Source organism: Mchenga conophoros, linkage group LG22, assembly GCF_057382185.1.
Source record: "Mchenga conophoros isolate Kocher_MC1m ecotype Shallow Benthic linkage group LG22, M_conophoros_male_GT1.1, whole genome shotgun sequence".
NCBI lineage: Eukaryota > Metazoa > Chordata > Actinopteri > Cichliformes > Cichlidae > Mchenga > Mchenga conophoros.
The window spans coordinates 10252330-10269467 of NC_140546.1; the positions used below are offsets into that span (position 1 = coordinate 10252330).

Consider the following 17138-nt stretch of genomic DNA (forward strand, 5'->3'; position numbering starts at 1 on the left):
AAAAGCCGAAATAAAAAAATTGAAACCGATTATTAAAGTTCCGAATAGTTTCGAAGGCAGCCGAAGGGGCGGAACTTTGCGTAAGCGTCCTCTGTTTCGAGTCACTGATAGGGAGGTATGGAGGAACACGCTGGACACAAGCTGAGGCAAGCGTTTTATTAGCGTTTCTCTGTTGAATTAGCCGGACTAAGCGCGACCATGTCCGGTGGGTGGTGGAGCAGTGCCGCGGTGAGCCACGGGCTCATGGCTCTGTTCGCCATGGGTTCCTGGATTTCTGTCAACAGTCTGTGGGTCGAGCTCCCGGTGATTGTCGGCGTGCTGCCCGAAGGTAGGTTGTAGGAAGCTCCAACAACCCCACGCTTCCCCGCTTTGACCTTTCCCCTACTAATCCATAGCGTGTATCACAGTGTTTCCACATTATTTGAGTTCATTGGTTTTATTATATAGGCTCTGGAGGCGGTGGTGGACAATAACAGCTAGCTCCACCTTATTGTTACATTATCAGTCTATGCATTCAAAATTGGTTAGGTGTAGCGTTCAAATGTAGTTGTGTTTTCGAGTTTTTTAAGAGATGGCGCTCTTACTTAGTTCCTGAGTTGTTGTTAATGTGCAGGTTTAGACTTTACATACTAAACTGCTAAACCTGTCATCATTATCTGCAGTATAGTTTATAGGCTGTTATATCCGATGTTATGTAGTTATAACTCCTGCATTAACACTGAAATGCTTCAGTGTTATATATTTACAATATTATTTCTGAAGCCCAACATTTACTCCATGGTCTCTATAATTTCATTTGTTTTGGAACTTTTCACCACCAAAATTGAAAATTAACTATAACAGATGATACCAGTTTACATTTTAACTATGTTTTAAGCAAATTGCTTCTTTATACCTTTGTCGTAAATGATAAAATAATGATAGACTGAAAGGTAACCTTTATTATTCCATTGTTTTTCTATAGCCACGCTGTACATATTTAGATGTTTGTTTACTTATTACTTCAATTTTGCATACTTTACTATTTTTCCACATTGCCTGGTGCAAACCAAATGCTTCCTATAGATTTACTCATTTACCTATGTACACTCAGTGGTTACTTTGTTAGGTACACCTGTTCAGCTGTCAGTCACGTAGCAACAACTCATTGGATTCAGGTATGTAAACATGGCAAAAATGATGTTGAAGTTCAAACTGAGAATCACAATGGAAGGAAAAAAGATGATTTAAGTGCCTTTGTTGGTGTCACTGAATTGAAACTGCTTATCTACTGGAAGTTTCCCCATGAACATCTCTGGAGTTTCCAGAAAATTATTTAAAAGTGAAAAGCTGTCCACTGTGTAGCTCAGCAGCTGCACAAACTTGAAACCTTAGCAGCCAAAACAACATTGGATCACAGTCCTGTTGTCTAAGAACAGGAAACTTAGTCTACAGTTCACACAGGCTAAAACCCCCCCCCAAAACTGGACAGCAGAAGATTGGAAAATGTTTCTTCATCTGATGAGTCTCAATTTCTGCTGCAAAATTTAGATGACAGGGTCTCAATTAGGCGTAAAAACATGAAAGCATGGATCCATTCTGCCTTGCATCAATGAGGCTGCTGGTGTAATAAGGTTAGGGATATTTACTTGGCAAAGTTTGGGTCTCTTAGTACCAACTGAGAATCATTTAAATGCCACAGTCTGAGTACTGCTGCTCACCGTGTCCATCACTTTAGGACCACAGTCTACCCATCTTCTGATGAGTCATGTGTCATGTCACAGTGCTCAAATAATCTCAAACTGGTTACTTGAACATGACAGTGAGTTCACTGTACACTAATGGCCTCCAGTCACCAGATCCCAGTGCAATAGAGTTCATCTGGGATGTGGTGGAGATTCTCATCGTGGATGTGCAGCTGACAAATCTGCATTATCTGTGTGATCCTATCATGTCAATATGGACCAAAACTCTGAGAAATGTTTCCAGCATGCATGAATTCTAAGGGCAGTAAGGGATCCAACCCAGTACTTGCATGGTGTACCAATTGAAGTGATTGGTGAATGTATAATATCAGTATAACAGCCCAACGATATACTGTCAGAATTAAGTGCTTCATCATGGGATGATATTTATGAGAAAACTTCAGTGGGTTCATCACATATTTGTAGGGGTGTTATGACCCAGTCATGATCAAGAGACCAGGTGTATGTTTGTTTTAGTTTTTAAGCTATTTTTTTAAATTATTCATTCACTCAAAGTCAAAACTGAGGTATGAACATAACCGTGGTTTTCAATAAATGTTACACAGCTGCATGTTAGATATAACTAAACTTTATTACAGGCTAAGTGTCATCTTGATCTAAAACTCAAATCTACAACTAAAATTTTCACTAAATGCATTCCTCTGTTTGACACATATTAGGGCCAATCTGAGAAAACACACAAAAAAACACAAACTAAAAATTTCCTGTGTTGCAGTTTATGTTTGAAAATGGCTAATATTCTGTCAGACTGGCTCATATCCAGCTTACTTACACTTTCACTGGTCAGAGGTTTCTTGCTTATATCCATTTAATGTCTTTGTGGTTATCCAAAGGATAAGAGTTTACTGCCTGATGAGGGCAGCAAACTCACAATATTGAACTTACTCAGGGAGTAGGTCGCAGCATCACTCTATAACAAAATAACTCTTGATGCAATAAAAACAGATTAGCATCGTTTAATAGAAACATACATGCACAAAATTGTTTTGGAAAAGCACCTTAAGATCAGCAGAATAATGTGGTATCCTTATTTTTTTTTAAAAGAACACAAATATGAATTCGAAAGAATCAAAACACATTTATTAAACAAAATTGTAAAAATGTGTTCTTATTGAGATCTTATTACTTTAACTTGTTTGTTTTGCTTCTCTTTTAGGCTGGAACCTGCCTGCTTACCTCTCAGTGCTTATAGCATTTGGGAACCTGGGACCAATAGCAGTGACCATCACACACCACTGTGCGCCTGGGCGCTTAAACGAACGCCTCGCCATCCACTGCATCCAGATACTGGCAGTGGTGGCGTCCGCTTTTCTGGCCGTCTTCTGGTGCCACACTGTCATGGTGGCAGGAGAGCAGAGATCCGTACCGTTCCTGGTCTTGACTTTCGTGTTATCGATTGTTTGCTGTACGTCCAACGTGACCTTTCTGCCTTTCATGTTCCGGTACCCACCTCAGTATATCCGTACTTTCTTCATTGGTCAGGGTTTCAGCGCCTTGTTCCCTTGTATTGTGGCGTTGGGACAAGGTGTTGGCAAGCTGGAGTGTAAAACTGTGAACGGCACAGTGCAACCGGAGTATTTGAAAGAGAACTTTCCCGCCCAGAATTTCTTCTGGTTCTTGTTTGTGATGCTCTCAATCTCTGCTCTGAGTTTCCTGGCTTTGACGCGAAGACCGTCAGAGTCAACGCAGGGTTCACAGCCACCGCCACCGCAGGAGTCTGACAGTGGTGCAGCAGCAAAGGATGAAGAAGAGACGCACCGGCTGTACAACGGAGGGACGCCAGTGTCTGAGGAGCAGGTGCAGGTGCGGGTGGAGGAGCAGCCACCGGCTCAGACATTTTGGACACCACGAAACATCTTCCTGCTTGTGCTGCTCGCCATCTCCAACGCCCTCACCAATGGAGTCCTCCCATCTGTGCAGAGCTTCTCCTGCCTGCCCTATGGCACCATGACCTTCCACCTCTCTGTGGTCCTTGGAAACATAGCGAATCCTGTAGCGTGTTTTCTGGCCATGTTTGTTGTCCTCAGGTGAGAACATAGAAATAAAGACTTATTTGTGAGATTTCATTGTTATATTTGGACTTCTTCTCATGAAAACTTGTCTTTTCCAGATCCTCTACACCTCTGGGATTTTTGGCTTTGGTGGGTGGTGTATTTGCTGCTTATCTCATGGCGTTAGCGGCCCTCAGCCCCTGCCCGCCGCTCCTAGGAAGCCATGCTGGTGTGGCTTTAGTGGTGAGTGGGTTCATATATTTCTGGGCTGGGGTGTTACATCCCGTCAAGGAGGCTGAGATACATCCTGAAAATGTCGTACGCAGCCACAAAAACAACTTTGAACAAAGAGTAGATGTTGTGTTTATTATTTCAGCAGAAATAATCTGGTCTGTAAGCCAAGGCCAGAAATAACAAGCAAACAAAGCTGTTTATAGAGGCAACAAATGTTGGATGGGTGATGGGGAAGGGAATGATCCTCTGGAAGTGGTGGCCATCTTAGCTCCTTACGTAGCCTGTGGTTCTCAGTTAGGAGCTGTAAACATGAGCAATTTGATTTATTTATTTAAACAAATAAATGAATCAAAATTACTATTTTTAAGCTTAATGTTTAAATAAAATTAGTTAACATCTATAGTATAACAACAATGGATACATTTCTAAATGGGCATGATAAATAAAAATAAAGCTGATTTTATATAAAGAAAGAAAACGAATTCCCAAATTTAAACTAGTAATTTTAGGGAATCTCATTAAGCCCTTCCTGGTTCGACCCTCAAAGGGATTTGTGTCTCCTCCCTGAGGATCTTTTCGCTTTTAGGTGAATGTACAATGCGCCAAATCAGAGCAAACTAGGAACTAGAAATTTTAAGGTTAAAGAGTGCCTTCATAGAGCCTTTGATTATGCAGGTCTGCAAAAAAAAAAATTCAGCTTCATGGGATATTTTTGTTAAATTTTATGTTTGTTATGCTGCTGAATCCAAAAATGATTTCCACTTCCCTCTATCATGTACAGTTTTGCAAAACATGAGGAGTTTACATTAAAAAAAAGCACAACAGCGATGAAAAAAAAAATCAATATTTTATTAAAATGAACCATGCATACTTTTTCTGAGATTTCTTACCTTTCACTATGAACAAAATAAACCTGTTGGGATGTGATCATCTGAGCTCCTCACACCGCCAAACCCACCCTACCCTCCCCCTCCTTCTGACCCCCCTCAATTCCTCACATTTTCTATTTGTATTTCTCTCGAGTCTCACGCTTAGAAATATTAAATTACTGTAAGAAATCATTATTGGATATGTTTTTCTGACTCAAGTATAAGACACCAGATTTCAGTTTGAAAAGGGAAATTGTACACGTACCGGTAATTAAACTAAAAAACTGACGTGATGGAATTTTAAAGAGATTTTTCACGGTTTCAGTGAAAATCTATAAGAAACAGTCAACATATCCTATGCAGTTTTTTGGTTGCAGACCTGCATTATTTAGTACTGGATGATCAGTTGTCTTTGTGTTTAAGAATCAAAAATCCCAAGAGATTTTTTTTCACTTCATATTTAACATTTCTGCATGTTTTTATTTATTTAAACATTTTTCCCATATATAGTCATCACATTTTTTGCTGTGATGCATCTTGTATAAAAATTGTTTTAAATTTTACCCCTGAACTTGTACTGAATACTTTTCTGACCTTTAATAATCATGATTAAGAAGTCTACTAATGACGGCTTCCTGAGAATAATAGCCCATCTTTATAGTGAGCTTTAAATATAGCCTGCTAGCTGTGTTAGTGTCATAAAACCTCACAATCAGTGAAATCTTGTTGCTTGCTCAGTAACGATACCTGGAGCAGGTTGCGATATGCCGATCGGTGATTATAGGAGTGTAAATTACACTCACGCGCACCCAGTTCCTCAGTCAGTGTACTTTATGAAGCAAAACAGTACATTGGTATAACTTTACCTCTGAAAATGAATCCAAATGCCTTCATAAGCAGTGAGAATTGTAGACAGGAGTCCACATGAGTTACAACAGATCTTTAGAGGCCCACACTCCTTCAGTCTCATCACATTTTCTTCTGTTTTTAAATAATATCCTTCACTGATTTCACCTGCCCATTTGTGCCCCCTACAGGTCATCTCCTGGATTTTTTTCACTGGTGCCTTTTCCTATCTGAAGGTGGTGATTGGTACGTTGCTTCACGAGGCGGGTCACGCCGCCCTGCTGTGGTGCGGCATCTCCATCCAAGCCGGCTCTCTTATCGGAGCTCTCGTCATGTTTCCTCTGGTCAACATCTACAACGTGTTTACCAGAGGCCAAGAATGTGTCCAAGAATGCAGTTCGCAGGAGTGAGATGAGTGCAGTTTTTCTGTAAGCACACACGCCTCTCGTTCCTGCCCCATGGGAAATGGCCAAATGAATTCTGTTTTTGTGGTTCCTGAGAGATGTATTGTGTATTTCTTGCAGCTACTTCTTCTTGAGGATCATGTCTCACATGAGGCAGCCTCTCCTGATTCAGAGGTCTCAAGTCTGTGGAAGTAAAAACATTCCCAAATAATGGGAGCATTGTGTTGCAGGATTGGCCATGGGGGATGTAAAATGCATATGATGCTGTAAAACCTTTAAAGTGCTTTGTGCTTTTTATAATGAACCTTTGTAGGTCAGGTTGTTTATCGCAGCAGAGGAGCTGCTGATGGACTTTTCCCATCTCAGCTATCACGTGAAAGGTTATTTGCACTCAGACACAACAGCTAACTTGTTCGTCCTCATGTACTGATGCTGAACCGAATGATTCACTAACTACATTCTTTCAATGTAGAAAGGCAGCATTAATGTTTTATTTTATATTCAGATGTGTTGCTACCTCCTTTTTATGCCAGGAATAGATTTTTTTAAAACAGATTATGATTTTCTGTTAAGCTCCTCATGAAAATGGTAGAATTTATAACGAAGTAACTTTTTGCAGTCAGATCCATTCAGTTCTTGATCTCTCGGCTGAACTGGGAACACCTTGGTGTTCTCCTGGGCAAGATGGAGGCGGCAGCTGGGGAGAGGGAGGTCTGGGCTTCTCTGCTTAGGCTGCTGCCTCTGCAACCTGGCCCTGGATAAGTGGAAGAAATGGATGGATGGAAAGTTTTCTTTAGATTTAAGTTTACTTGACATTTGGGATGTTATCTTAAGGGAACGATACATGCCTGACAGTCACTAATCAGTGAACAAGGAATTTTATTTCTAAGTCCTTAAAGTAATGATTTTGCGTCTTTGATATGCAGTTAATGTAATTTTACTAACCATGCTGCTACCCAGCATCAGCTTTATTAAACTCTTCTGTTTACACAGGAAGAACATCTGTTAAGCTGCCTTGAGGATTTCGATGTAATACTGGGCTTTTTGTTTTATTACCAATGAAATGTTATTTGGTAATTTCAAATGGATTGAATTTTGCATTTATGTAATTCATGGATTTTGTTTTTTTCTTCTTTTTACGTTGTCTTGTATAACAATGTTATGAATAAAACTGTTCATGGGTAAAACTGCTCTTTGTTGTTTTAAAATATCAGTATTGAGGATAGTTTGGTTTTTGCGTTTTGTATTTTTGAGCTTGCAGTTTGTTCTGGAAAGAGTTTTTTTTTTTAAACATAAGTCATCTACACTCATATGTCATGAATGAGTCAACTTTTAAAATGTTAAATGTCTTTGTGCCATATATAAACATCATTTCTAAAATAATTTGCACATCTGGCATAGTTGTAGAGACAGTAGCTAACATTAGGCTTCAGTCACACAGGATTTGAGACAATCACCAGTTGCCAAGGGAAAAATGTGTGTGAAAAAGGTGTGTAACCTCTTTGGCTGCTACAGATTTGCAGCGCTCGCCTGTGGAAGCCGCCATCCTGTCCGCAGATACTTGCAGAACAGTAGTGAAAACAGACAGTACAGACTGTAAAGTAGAACACTGGAAAACTGCAATGAAAGATTTATTTTAACAATGTAAGAATACTAAAGTGACTTGAAATTTATTTCCATATTTTATAGGCACACAGCTGATGGCTTTGAGCTTTTATCCACATTCACTTTGCCAAATAAAGAAAGTACGTTGGTCAAATTCAGTAAATCAGGTGTCCAGTTATACAATGTTGCATTTTGCTCCTTTGGTCAGTAAACTGCTGCAGTGGTGTGGAGGGATTATCCCTTTTCCCCACCAGGTCTGGACATACAACATCCATCCAGTGTCAATTCAGGAACCTGTCACGCACTTAATTCACACGCAGCTTCTAACTATCGTCTGACCATCTTTAATAATTTATCTAATTCTACTCCTGTTGACGCCACCACCAGCTGCTTGGGAAAAATTAGAACGGTAACAATACTAACCACTGAAATGATTTCATTTCAAAATGTGAAATAAACCTGAAGCTACTAAAAAAAGCCAGATTGTGGTTTTTACAGCTGAAGGATGAGAGGTTGGTGTGTGCAAATGTAAAGCCGTTCCTTTAAAGCAGGGTTTAAAGGTTCCCTTCTCATCCTCCAGTGCTTTATAATGCATGACTTGTAGATAAATGAAATGAGTGTACAGTAGAGTGCATTCTTCCCTTGCTTTTGCCAAAGACCACATAAAGTGTTGCCATGGGCCAACTTTTTCTCGTGCGCCCCACTTTGAGAACCCTGGCTTTACATTAATGTAAGAAAATCAGCTGATGAATAAAATTAGCAAGTTACAGCACTTGTTTTTCATGCAGTTTTTGTAACTCAGCCACGTAAACACCCATTTCCCCCTCTGCTCCCATGATCCCCTTAAGCAGAATTAATGGATTCTGTAGATTCTTGAGTGCCGACTCAACGATTCCTTCAAGGCAAAAGAAACAGTTGCTGTGACTTGAAATCCTAACATGTGATGATGCAAAAGCCCTGAGAGTGAAGATATGTAAAGTTAGGACAATGATCAGTTAACCCAACGTGTGTCATGGTTGGTTACATGCTCGCACACCCACTCGCCCCAAGCAGGATTTAATCCTTTGGCGCACACACACGCACACACACACACAGTTTATTGAGCAGGACTTTGGCTTCTCCTTTCCTTTGTGTCTGCAGATTTTTTCAAACAACTCCACCAAACTGAATGTGAGTATCTGCAGCGATGCATATTCTGAGTTTAACGATGAAAGTATTTAAAAATTGTAAAAAAAAGTTTGTTTTTTTCATTATGCTCATAGCCATTTATTCAGAATAGTTTATTTTGAGACTATTTGACTCTTTTTTTAAATAATAATAATGTGTTCATAAGGTAAAGGAACAAATTCAGGGACTTGGAGAACTGTCTTTTGTAGCACTGGTTTCAAACTATTATTTTACAGTTTCTTTGATCAGTGTCTCCACTGCATGAAGTTTCTATTTAAATAAACAATGCACTGATCAGATGTTTTCTCAGGTTATGTAATAGATCACAGTGCGGTAGGTGGTCGTGTTTTGTTTGCTGTATGTTTCATATCTGACGCAGATTGAAGCCAGACTATTTAAACATCTTCTTATACGCTGCACTTTGCATGTAACTTGTTCCATCTCACAGAAGTGACTGTCTGAATAAAACAATGAAAAGATAAGCTCCTTAAAATAGGAGTAAACATTAGCCCAGTAGTTAAGTGCTGGACCTTTACTGGGATGCTTCATGATGGTGACACATTATCAGATCTGGGATCTTAAGGTTTTATTCAGTTTAATTATTTCCAGTTCTTTGCAGATGGAATGACACAGCTAAGCCAATAAAGTATTTTCTCCATGAGAGCTATCGGAACAGTCAAATAAACATAAAAGGTCACGCATTACTTTAACTGGAAGCACTGCTTGCCAAGTTTGATCCTAATCAGAACCTCAAACCATAAAGTCTTAATACTTTATGGTTAAACTTTTTGTCCCCACCATACACCATTTTTCAGCCTTTGGCTCTCGGAGGAGGCGGACGCACTTTTCTCCTCTCCCTTATCTTTCCTGCTAGTTCTTATGTCCTTGTCTAGTCTCGTGTCTTTTTTGTATTACTTTCCCTGGAACACTCTCTCACAGTCTGTGTCTAAAACCTAAAAGAGAATTATGGATTTGATCAACTGGTCTCTGAATGCTATTGACACCCTTTAACGAGAACTCTGGGCTCGGGAGAGCCCGAGTGCCCTGGAGGGACTTTCCCTGCCGGATACACGATGGACGGGTGGCAGAGGATCGGCCAGGACGCTGAAGATATCTACCTATTCGGAACCATGATAACAGGGTTCTTGCTGATCGGAGCTGGCTTGGCCCTGGCTTATCGGAGAATTAAGAAAGCGGAACTGGCTGTTCAAACCCCCCCAAGGCTGCCCGCTGGGATTGGAACGACAGGTATGACTTCTCAGAAAGGGCTCACTGAAGGCAGCATGGTTAAGAGCTTGGAGGCGCTTATGACAGCAGTGAATGCTCAGAATAACACCTTTGAGCGTATGTATGTTGGATTACATCAGGAAAGAATCAACTCAGAACAACATCTCTGGGCGGAGCTGGATTACACCTCGGATCAGTTGGCTGCGGTCGTGAGGTCTCAGAATCTGCTATGTGAGCAAAAAGAGTGACAAGACCACAGAATCGACGGCTAATAACATCACGGAGAAGCTCGCAGCTATTAACGGGAGACTGAGAGACCAGTGTCGGAGTGTTAAAAAACAGCTTGAAATTCTCAATTACCATCATAACCCGGCTACCCCTTCGGCGCCAGCTCAAGGCTGGAGCCGAACAACAACTCCCTGATAACGACTGTGTTGAGTCTGTTCCTTCCCATTCCCTACAAGGCCACCTGGGTTGGCTGGAAGACCGTTTACTTAGCCTGGCAGGGCGAAGGACACTGTCTCAGCTGAACTATGGACACGCACACACATACATATACTGATACTGATAAGCACTCACTGACGCATCACCCTCTCTACCCCGGATCCAACGCCACCTCCAACGCTTACCTCCCCCATGATGTGGACATCGGGTCAGCTGGAGGCGCAGTCGAAAGATTGTAGCGGTCCCAGATCAGATGTACACACTGGAACTCTTTCCCATGTTGCTTGTCTGTGTTTATTGTGTTATGGTGTGTTGATACCTGTGCATTCCTGTATTATCCTTTTGTGTTGCACATTTCAATGTTTTTTTTCCTCGCTACCTGGCCTGACCTGTCTCCATATTATATTAACTTAATGAAAAATGTTCTAAAAGACACAAACACATTCAACAGGTCCAGCTCAATAAGTGCAATACACCAGTTCAAGAAAGCAAAGGTCCCAGTTTCAGACTTCATCAATATCCAAATAAATAGGTTATTCAAAAATCGCCACTGTTATAGTTGTTGTGATGAGGAAAATTAGGCACAGAGGCCAAAATCACTGTGTCTTTCAAAGTTTGTTTCTCTGGACATTGGCTGGTTTTTCAGTACAGTCCTAGACCTTTGATGCATTCATGCATTAAAGAAAAAACACACATCAAAGGATGAACCAGTGACTTGGCTTTGCAAAACAGCCAAGTTAGCAAAGAACCATTTTAGCTTGTATCTTTAGGCACTTTGTTACTAGCAGCCTGTTGCAAACACATCATTTGTTCTCATTTCTTTACTTGAATCTATGAAATATCAACAACACAACAGAGACAAAATAGCATTATGGTACCAAAGAGCAATTAGATGATCAGTGCATCCTTTCAAGCAAAACCTTTGCACAATACTGCATGACACTGTATAAGAGCTATAGTTTAACATTAGAGGATATGGGGACAATTTTGAGCTAGGCTGAGGTGTTTACTACGGTAACTGCAGTTTTTGAGAGGTTCCCTCCTCATTTTATTGGGTTTCTTTCATTAATAATGTTCTTTGTGTAGAGTAAATCATCAATATATACATTATATGGTATCTATATCATTTATAATATGAGTGATCACAGATATTCTTACAACATTTCAGAATTTTAGATGCTGAACCCAGAAAACATTTAAGAGCAATTTGAGGTCTATTTGTTAAAAAAGCTAGAATGAAACACAACAGCTAATGTTCTGAGTCATCAAATTTTATTGTTAAATATGAGATTTCATTATAAATAAAATAAGTAAGGTCTACTTTAAACATCTTGTTTGTCTCATTCTAGAAACCCACCTAGCAACATGTCCCTTCTCACTCACCTGTTGGCATGTTTGTTCGGTATGGGCTCCTGGGTCTCCATCAACGGTCTGTGGGTGGAGCTGCCTCTGATTGTCCCCCAGATCCCAGAGGCTTGGTACCTGCCCTCCTACCTCTCAGTCATCATCCAGATGGCCAACATCGGGCCTCTCTTCGTCACTCTGATGCATCGTTTCCGACCAGGCACCCTGAACGAGAGAGCTGTCATATATGTGATCATCGGCCTGGGCACTGTAGCAACTTTCCTGCTGGGATTCTTCTGGAAGGAGACTGTGGTTGTAGCAGGTGTGGCTCGCAGCGTGCCTCTCCTTGTTTTAACTTTCTTCCTCGCTGCTGTTGACTGCACTTCCTCCGTCACCTTCCTGCCCTTCATGATGCGTCTCAAGTCTCAGTATCTGACCACCTACTACATCGGGGAGGGTGTGAGTGGCCTGCTGCCGTCTCTTGTGGCTTTGATCCAAGGTGCAGGGGTCGTCCACTGCATAAACAGCACACAGTCTGTGAACTACACCCTCAACATTCCCAACGGTTCTGTGACCTCTAACCTCCAGGCCCAGTATCAGCCTGCAAACTTCTCGACTGAGGTGTTTTTCTTCTTCCTCAGTGCCATGATGCTGGTGTGCCTGGGGGCTTTCCTGCTCCTGAACTACCATCCATCTGTGGCCAGGGAGCAGCCAAACAGCAGATACACCAACAGAGTGAAACAAAAAACAAAAAACAGGGAGTTGGTCGAGCAGAAGCCAATGATGGATCCTTACAGACCAGAAAACCAGAAGCCCAGAAGCAGCTTTGGCACCGGCTCTTACAGCTGGATGGAGGTGTTTTATATCTTTGGGATTCTGGCCTGGGTGAACGCTCTGAGCAACACGGTTCTTCCCTCGGTGCAGTCCTACTCGTGCATGCCGTACGGGAACAACGCCTACCACCTGTCGGCCAGTTTAGCTGCGTTGTCCAACCCTCTGGCATGCTTCATCGCCATGTTCTTACCAATCAGGTAAGTGTGCCATTGGCAATTTTAACAAGGTAAATGCTAAAACAATAATAAATCTTCAGGACTCTTTCATATTCTCCATAGTTTTTAATGCAAAAATAATGGAAATGTTTGAATAAAACTTGCTTAAACCCTCTTACAGGAGACACTTTTATATTTTTCTAATGCTATTTAGCTTTTTCTCTGTTTAAGCACAACTAATGTCAAATTCCTTTATAGTTCATCTGGCCCCTCCCCCACAGCTTCACATGTTTGTGCCACATTATATCAACCTTAGAGCATCTGTAACTGCAGTCGGGATGTCATTTGTTTCATTTCACAGATCCCTGCTGTTCATGGGAGCCCTCACAGTGATTGGCACTGGAGTTGGAGTTTATATTATGATCATGGCAGTGCTGAGTCCATGCCCAGTGCTGGTTAATGATACCTCAGGTGGTGTTATCATTGTGAGTGCACTGGTAGACGTCTGTTACTCAAACAATTCACAGTGTTTCCTGTTGGGAGACAAGTTGCACTTCTTTACCTTGTGATAAGCAGAAACACAGCAGCACTCACCTACTTCTGTTCCACAGGTGTTGGCCTGGGTCCTCTTTATTCTCACCCTGTCCTATGTGAAGGTGATTATTGGGGTGATCCTCCGTGATGAAGGCCACAGCGCCCTCGTGTGGTGTGGAGCTGTAGTGCAGCTGGGCTCTCTGCTGGGAGCTGTGACCATGTTTCCTCTGGTCAGTGTGTACGACTACTTTTCATCCGGAGACCCGTGCAACACAAAATGCTCCTGAAGTCACAAAGAAGACACTGGAAACAGACTCAGTAATGACTCGCATGTTTGTGAGTGAAATGAGAAAAATCTGTTTATATATTCCTGCTTTTGCTATGATCCAACGAGTACATGTATGTATGTATTGAGCCAGATAAGTATGATGTTCAACATGGGACAGGTCAACAGTGCTAGTTAGTCTGAGTTAGTCTGAATCCCAGAATCTTATTTCAGTTAGTTTGGCTGATCTTCTGTCTGATAACAGCTTTGGGATTTTCACATGTTCTGGAGCATGAGCAGTGCGCTATAAATTATGTTTAAAAGTGGGGACAATAACAAACTTTGAGCCATATTAAATGGGGCAACTTAGGCACAATCACCCAGAAGTGCGTACGGGCGTTCTGCAGGTGATCCATGCACTAATTTAAATAATAACCATTATTTTGCTGACTGCAGCGCAAATTAGCAACCAAAAGCCAGCAGACCTGATGTGTGAGCAACTTATCTGCGAACCATCTGGGTGAACTCTTCTGCTACAAACTGCTGGGCCTGTGTGGTCCTGGCCGATGGCAGATGACGTATGATCAGGTACTTATTAAAGTCACTATTAGATACCGTAACCCACAGACAATCTATCACACTGACAGCTCTATTATCAGCAGCATTTCGAGAGACATTTCAATTTTGCATGTGAGCGGTGTGATACGAGAAAGAAGTCAAATAAAATGTGTGGGAAGTGCTGAAAGAAGAAACACAGAGAATTTCTTATTGTACACTGATTTTTTGTAGGTTAAAACCAACAACATTGCAAATCCACTGGCTGGCTGTAAAAGCCAACTTAGCTGTCTCTGAAACAAAATGCATCTATTGCAGGTGTTTGGGATCCTCCTGTTTAAACCATTCAGTTGTGCCAGTTATAAACACCTTTTAACAATGAAGGAGTTTTTTTTTTTGCAGGAGCAGAGCACCAATAGAACTGCTCCTGTGTAATTAAAGGAGTAAAGTTAATCCCAAAGAAATGGAACTACATTTACTGTTTCAGTTTGTGGTTTTAGTGTAGTGACTACTGTAATGATTAAGCAATGTAACATTTTATTGGTTTTTAATAAGATGTTTTAATCATGCCGTGTACAGTATTACATAAATAACATAATTATTACATTAAAGCAACAATTTTTTTTAAACTTTGCTTTCACCTCTTTTCTCAGCAACCTGCACATGACCTGATTTTTATTTATTTTAAGTAAACAACTTATAAATACAACATGATTCTTACAACCTACACTTAAACATCGGCTCCTCTAAATTTACGTGATATTCTCAAAACAACAAGCAAAGCAGAAGGAATCTCAACACATAGTTTCTTGTGGCCATTTTCATGTGAATGTACAGGAACAGCACAATATTACTTCTGTTCTATTAAATATTATACCACTGCACAAAGTCATTTATGAATATAGACAGTACTAAAATCTGATCATTCAGCTTTCCCTCTCTACTTGTCAAAGTCAGCAGCACACAGTATTAGTACAGATCAGGCTGTGACATAATAATAATTTAAAAAAAAAAGAACATTTACGGTAAACAGCAACTCTGAAATTCATCCTGTGTTACTAACAGACAAAATATTTTACCCCACATGGTGTAATGTGTATTATAATATATAAAAAACAGTTAAACAGCACACAGTTCATTAAATAGTTTAAAGAAGGCCTCCTATTGAAAACAAATCTCTGCATTTGCTAACAGAAAGACATTTCTAAATAAGGAGCTGAGACTATTTCTTACAGCTCCTTGCTTTAGCTAACCTCTGTGTTCATCTTACTCTATCCTTAGCATCCTCCTCTGTAACAGCCTTCTCCATGTCCCTTTTCACTGCACTGAATCTTCTGAGGTCTTCCTATTTTTTTCCTGCCTGGAGGCTCCATATTCAACATCCTTTGGCCAGTATATCCACTCTCTCCTGATTGATTGATTGATAGATAGATAGATAGATAGATAGATAGATAGATAGATAGATAGATAGATAGATAGATAGATAGATAGATAGATAGATAGATAGATAGATAGATAGATAGATAGATAGATAGATAGATAGATAGATAGATAGATAGATAGATAGATAGATAGATAGATAGATAGATAGATAGATAGATAGATAGATAGATAGATAGATCTTAATTAATCCCTCAGGTAGGTTTCTCTGGGAAACAGCCTCTCTAACAATGTCTCCAAAGTCAAACTGAGTCGTCCCTCTGAAATAATTATTAATCTTTTCCATTCTGCTTAAACCAAACCATAGCAGGTCTCACGACCATCTTTTAAACCTCTTTCACTCTTGAAAGTTTCCTCTTTCATCTCTAAGACTCATTTCCACCCACTCCACGCTGCCTGCACTCCCATCCTCATCCATCTGGTCCCCATTGCTTCGGATGGTTGACCTCAGGTATTTAAATGTATCTACTTTACGTTATTTGGAGTTGTGGTTGCTCGTTTTCCTTTTGTTTGCTTTGTTCATTTGTCTCTTTTAATTCTATTTTTTTTTATACTTTTTCAACATGTTCAAAATAAAGATTCAATTAATCAAAACTTTCACTATTTCTGCTCCTTGCATCTTTGCTGTTATACCCATCACCCTCCCATACATATACCTGTCTATCACTCTATCTAAATGCCCTTAACTTGAGTTTAAATGACAAGAATGGACTGATAGACAGTCATCTGGCTTTCATTTCTCTCTTTAAGCAGAGGCGCAGCTTCCTTTGGGTTGACAGGTAAAACAATGGATGTCCAAGACTAGCAATAGACACTAATGTTATACACAGAGGTATTACTGAACAACTATATGCAGGTTGGTGCAGATACATGAACATTTGCAATATGATTACTGGAATATAACATGACAAGTTGATGAATGTGGTAGCCCGGATGGTTAGGAAGGCTCTTTTCTTGGCAGGATGCAGCTCATCTTTTTCTGGTGCTGATTTCATCAGTGTTATCAAGATGTTTCTGTTGTAGTAGATCATCATTGTGCAACTGAATAACACCAGAAAACGTGGGATAGCTCCTAATACCTTAGCTGTCTGAGAGGGGATATTAATTAGATTACTTGTCAAAACAGTAACTGCAGTAAGGAGCCACACTGTCAGAGCACACATCTCCCTGAATTTGTATTTATTCAGCAGATGGTAAGATGTGGGGTAAACCACAGCAATATATCTCTCCATGCATATAAAAACCAAACTTGATGCGCCTCCTGTTTGTGCGTAGGTAAGCAAAACCTTGAGCAGTATTATCTGGTACTGTGGTAGCAAAAACAGGTAAATTAAATGAACAAAGGATGTAAAATAATGCACAGTGTGGAAGATAGCTAAATTACAGTTGAGGATATCTATAGCCTTCTTGGATGTGAAGATGATCCACAGCAGTTTCCCTACCACTGCTTCCCCGATGATAAAAGTAAAGATGTCAATC

General features: G+C 40.5%; 2 protein-coding genes across 4 annotated transcripts; both read left to right on the forward strand.

The window, feature by feature from the left end:
* The first annotated feature begins 92 nt into the window (after positions 1-92).
* LOC146548825 (solute carrier family 52, riboflavin transporter, member 2-like) lies at positions 93-7276 on the forward strand. Of its 2 annotated transcripts, XM_085262846.1 has the most exons (5): positions 93-328; positions 2902-3772; positions 3856-3979; positions 5877-6113; positions 6210-7276. In XM_085262846.1, the coding sequence occupies exons 1-4, from the start codon at positions 199-201 to the stop codon at positions 6093-6095; spliced, it is 1344 nt and encodes a 447-aa protein (XP_085118972.1). In that variant the 5' UTR covers positions 93-198; the 3' UTR covers positions 6096-6113; positions 6210-7276. The 2 variants fall into 2 exon arrangements, with proteins under 2 accessions (XP_085118972.1, XP_085118971.1); XM_085262845.1 differs by having other exon boundaries at positions 5877-7276.
* Positions 7277-8731: 1455 nt separating this feature from the next.
* Positions 8732-16325, forward strand: slc52a3-2a (solute carrier family 52 member 3-2a). Of its 2 annotated transcripts, none has more exons than XM_085262717.1 (4): positions 8732-8864; positions 11882-12907; positions 13227-13350; positions 13477-16325. In XM_085262717.1, exons 2-4 carry the CDS (start codon positions 11898-11900, stop codon positions 13684-13686), a joined length of 1344 nt encoding a protein of 447 aa, XP_085118843.1. In that variant the 5' UTR covers positions 8732-8864; positions 11882-11897; the 3' UTR covers positions 13687-16325. The 2 variants fall into 2 exon arrangements, with proteins under 2 accessions (XP_085118843.1, XP_085118844.1); XM_085262718.1 differs by lacking the exon at positions 8732-8864 and adding an exon at positions 9674-10839.
* Positions 16326-17138: the final 813 nt, after the last annotated feature.